The following is a 4,508-nucleotide window of genomic DNA, read 5'->3' on the forward strand; positions in this document are numbered from 1 at the left end:
AAATTATTTGCAATATTTTTAAATTGTCCAGAAACGTTTTCGAACTTTGACGACGTGATACCCTTGTTGGAAAGGTCGGTTTGTTTCCTCCTTTGGGTGCCACCCACAAGCCGGCCCGGTCGCCTCGCGCTCCGAAATGAGTTGACACTGCTCTGCAACGGGGGCGGCGCTGCTCTGGGGCGCTGCAGCCAGCAGGCTGGACGATGAGAGCTCTTATTGCATCCTCTGGGCTGGAGCCTGGAGCCTGGAGCCTGGAGCCGAGCTGCTGGAGATGCGGAGACCAATGAGTTGCTCGCTGGAGAGGAAGCTCACGCGCGGGTATATATAAAGCTACTCGTCGGCAACTCGCAGTAGCAGCTCAGCAGTCTCGAGGGGGGTGGTATGAAGGTTCCAGGCAGGTGTGTGGGCGGGCGCGCGGGGCGGCGGCGGCGGAGCAGCCCACACGCCGAGATAATCTAGTACCCTTTGCTGAATTTGATTCCCTGGTTGGTCCCGTCCGTCCCACCCACCCCGCTGCCAGAGGAAGGGAAGTCGAGGGCGACGGACGGAGGGCGCTGCGAGAGCAGCCCGAGAGTGGAACGGAGATTGGCGGCGTTCGGCAATGCGACGCTGCGACGCGCGGGAAATCCAATAAAGCGCTTTGCGACGCTAAAGCGAGTTATCCCACGTGGGCTCCACGCTCTGCTCTACGCACGGGGCCGCTAGGCAGTCAGTCAGCAGCAGCGGGTCCCTCTGCCCGAGACACATCACGGCTCAAAACCGAATCGGAATCGAGTTTTGTCCGCCGATTCCCCCGGCGGAGCAGCCAGCGCGCGTCTGCGCGCGCGCAAACCGAGGTATTTTGGACCTCGTGGATTCAAGATAAGATTTCCCCGCGGGTCGGCCGAGCCGCTGGGCCGCCGTTGCGGCTGCTATGGGCGGCGGCGGCGCCCTGAGGCCGCTGTTGAGGCCGGCGCGCCCGGGACCCCGGGGGCCCCGGGGCCGCGGATGTTGTGTTAGGAGTTTCCTGGATCGATGTGTGCCGGTGGCGGGGCAGGGCGGCCGAGCCTGTCTCAGGAGCCCTTAAAGTATATATCCCTTTGATCCGGCTGCCTGGCCGCGCCCGGGGCGGGCAGGGCGCCGGTGTGTGCCTCTCCCCCTTCCTCGCGGTCGTCCTCCTGCTGCTCGCCCTCGAGCTCCACCCCGCCCGCCGCGCCCCGCACCGCCCGCGTCGTGTCCGTCCTGGACGCGTCCACGCCCGCGCACACACACACGCACTGGCCCGGTAACCTTGCCCGACAAGCGCGCGCGCGCGCGCGCTGCGTGGGGGGTTGGGGAAGGGGTTGTGTATCTCGCGCTGCTCTGGCCGCTGCTGGGCCGTTATGAAACGGCGGGCTCGGCCGGCGTGGAGCCGCGCGGCGCCGGCTGCGGGCCCAGCGGGCTCCCCCGCGATAACGCGTGACCCCCGCGCGTCGGCCTTCCACAACCATAGGCGCCGCCATCGGTCAGCCGCGGCATAGGGCGGTCGTTGGGCGTGGCGGCGAGTGGTACCGCGTACAGTACGGATTAGATTTTTGCAGTTCCGCCGGCTAGGGCTGTGCGATATCCGGATTTCGATATCGCGATAACGACGTCGACCAAGTGTCACACGTCGACCCGATGCTCCGAGTCTCGACTCATACCGGAATATCGAAACACATTTCCCCCTTTCCCGGCCCAGTTTCGGCGCTATTGATACCGCGGGCCCGTCGATATCATCGAGATATCTGCACACAGCCCTACCTACGGCCGAGTCAATGACACGAGTATGTCCGAATAATAACCGCGGGTATCGCTAGGGGAAGGGCATGCCTCATTTCCGACCCGGCGGCGATATGGTGCGCCCGCGACCGGGATCACATCACGGTGGACCGCCTCGGGCCGCCGGAGGAGGAGGAGGAGGAGGAAGAGGTGGGCGGGTGGAAGCGGGGCGGGCGGAGGCCTCGACAAAGCGAGCGAAATGGGAGCGAATTAGAACGAGGTGGAGCCGAGCATCAGAGAGGCAGGGCCGACCAGGGCCGCGCTACACTTCCACTTCCACATGTCGCTGTCTTGTCTCGCTGTAATGATAGTTTAACCAGAGATGCCCGCGCCGCCGCCCGGCCCTCGCGGCCCGCAGCCCAGCCTCTTGCCCTTAGCCCTATAGAGCAGCACAAGCCTACCCTAAGAGGCTGGGCAGGGCCGAGCTGGCCCGCTGGCCTGCGGCGAGCAGCTGCTCTTTCGCTTGTCACTGACACTGAAGGCGACTCGGAATCGCGACCGAAATGGAACCACATAGAACTGCACAGCTCCGCGATTTTGTCGGTAGTACTTTTTTACGTTTTGTCCAATGTAAAAACCTTTTAAAGGATGTTTCCCAAATACCAAGCCACATACAGTAAAGATTTTCACCTTTCAATTTTACAATTGGGCTTAGTTTCCAGGACTTCGCTTTTTGCCCTTCATTTGGTCCAAATTTTGTCAATATGCGGCGTTATCTTTCGCTATGATTCAACATTAGAAATGTGACCTGACCACGTCATCCACGTCTAAATATTACAAACATGCCCCACACGACGTTGAAGGACGAGCAAGCCCTTACTAATTGTAGTGCTGGTGACAGTGTGACATGTGACAATCCGCTGGCCTTTTCTTTCTCGTTTGTGGTCCTTTTTTTAAAAATAAGACTGACGTTGAAAGCTTTTTCCACAGTGCTGTAAATAATTGATCAGCGCGTACGAATGCACGGCGCTGCGGCGGAGCTGCTGTCGGGCCGCAGGCAGGTCTAGCCTGGCTTGGCGGAGCAAGGCGGAGCGAGCAGGACGGCGCTGCGGTGCGGTCTTGACGTTCGGAGAGGTTTTGAAGCGGCAGGGCCGGGGGAAAAGGGGGGCGGAGGGAGAGAAAGACGGACAGACCGCTTATCCATCAATCCGACTGCAGCCACCTATCCGGGCCGGGCAGGGCAAGCCCACCACCAGCCCAGGCTGCTGGGACCTGCGGACCTGCCCAGAGCGAAGTGCAGCTGTCTCGACGCGACCTCATGCGGGTGGACAGAGACGGAGCGGAAGGCGGTCGGTCGCCGATATAGAGCACGGCTTATGCCGCGGGGTCATGTGCCCATCATTCATTCTCTCCCTCGGGATCGGCCGCATGAGCTCGCGCTTTCTGTCTTTGCCATCTGCTTGTCTTTTGCACTACTTCTTCCCCTGTATCGTTCTTTCTCTTGCTGCCTCTCCTGCCACTCTTGCAGTGCCTCTTCGCTGTGGTGGTGAGGTAGAGTCCACCACCGCTGTGGAGGGCGAAGGGCTCCCCGGCTGCTGCCACTTCAAAAGGCCTGGACTGATGGATATGCCCGCCTCGCCCCCTCCCCCTCCTCACCCTTTTAGGGCGGGCCAGGCTGGCCCGCACGCCTCCTCGCTTCGCCACACCATGCGGCCACACCTCGCCAGGCTTCCTCCTCGCGGCCAAAATGGGAACCCCGTCGCAGTGGGGCGTATGACATGCAAGGGCCGTACTCTGGTAGGAACCTTCTCCCCCTCCCCCTCCTATCTGCCGCGAGGGCAGGCCTCGCCGCGGCCAAAAACAAATTTAAGACATTACAGAAGTGAGATGGGACTTGCCGGTCGCGGCTTCGTTCTGTGAGGTGTACTTACCCTCCGGCGGCCACGGACTGCAGCGCGCCGTCAGAGTCCTGTCCCGGGTAGCGGTGTTGGCGGGTGAGGTGCGTCGTGGCGTTGCCGCCGGCGGCGGTGGCGCCCGTCGAGTTGGACGCTGCCGTCGCGGACGGCGTCAGGACGGCGAGCACGAGTAGGAGCGCGGCGGCGATCCGGAGGAGTCCGGTTGACGACGACGACGACGACGTGGACGTGGACGACGGCGTGGGCGGCGCTCCTCCGCCGGGCCCCGCGGGGGCCATGCTGCTCGCGCTGCCGCAGCAGTGCCTCTGCTGCACACACACACGCACGCTCACGCTCACCGGCACGCACAGGCGGGGCTGCGCTCACGCACCGCGCGCGGTCCTTATCACGACGGGACGCGGAGGAGGAGGAGGGCCCGATAGTGAGGAGGAAGGGGGTGGGGGGGAACACCACGGTGATGAACGGGCCGGACCTGCCCACCCACGCGCGCACACGCGGTTTTATTATTTTATCCCCATTCCCCCCTTTTCCCTCTCTTTACCCTTTTAGGATTTCTCTGGGTATTTGCATCTCAACGACTCAATCACTTGGCGCGCGCAGGTCCTCCAAGGGACCGGTGGTGGCGGTCTGACAACCCGTCCGGTGGCCCGGCCCCGCCCCGCCCCGCCCCGCCCCCTGTCGGTCCGGCAGAATGGGCTCCGTGAGTGCACGGCAAGCCGGGGCGGGGCGGGGCGGGGCGGGAATGGAAGCAGCGCGGCACCTGAACCAATACGTGACTCCTGTCGGGAGGAGTGGGACTGCGGCCTGAATGGGATGAGATGAGCGGCGATAACCACATCGTAATCCACTGCAGTGGCTGCGGAGGGCGGGCCA

The 4,508-nt window shown here is 63.0% G+C and overlaps 2 protein-coding genes across 5 annotated transcripts in view; one reads left to right on the forward strand and one right to left on the reverse strand.

The window, feature by feature from the left end:
* The window catches only part of LOC113209443 (fibrillin-1-like), a 49,468-nt gene that overhangs the window by 41,395 nt on the left and 3,565 nt on the right, over positions 1 to 4,508 (reverse strand). For 3 of the 4 annotated variants that reach the window (XM_052264922.1, XM_052264924.1, XM_052264921.1), the window contains exon 2: positions 3,651 to 3,943. In XM_052264922.1, coding sequence (XP_052120882.1) covers positions 3,651 to 3,913 — 263 coding nt within the window. In that variant the 5' untranslated portion in view covers positions 3,914 to 3,943. The remainder of the gene's footprint in view (positions 1 to 3,650; positions 3,944 to 4,508) is intronic. The other variant, XM_052264923.1, reaches the window with a different exon arrangement.
* LOC113212730 (potassium voltage-gated channel protein Shaw-like) overlaps positions 1 to 4,508 on the forward strand; it is a 119,567-nt gene that overhangs the window by 14,522 nt on the left and 100,537 nt on the right. The gene's annotated exons all lie outside the window — the stretch shown is intronic.

The sequence above is a fragment of the Frankliniella occidentalis genome, unplaced genomic scaffold, assembly GCF_000697945.3.
Source record: "Frankliniella occidentalis isolate FOCC.00 unplaced genomic scaffold, Focc_3.1 Scaffold22, whole genome shotgun sequence".
Taxonomy (NCBI): Eukaryota; Metazoa; Arthropoda; class Insecta; order Thysanoptera; family Thripidae; genus Frankliniella; species Frankliniella occidentalis.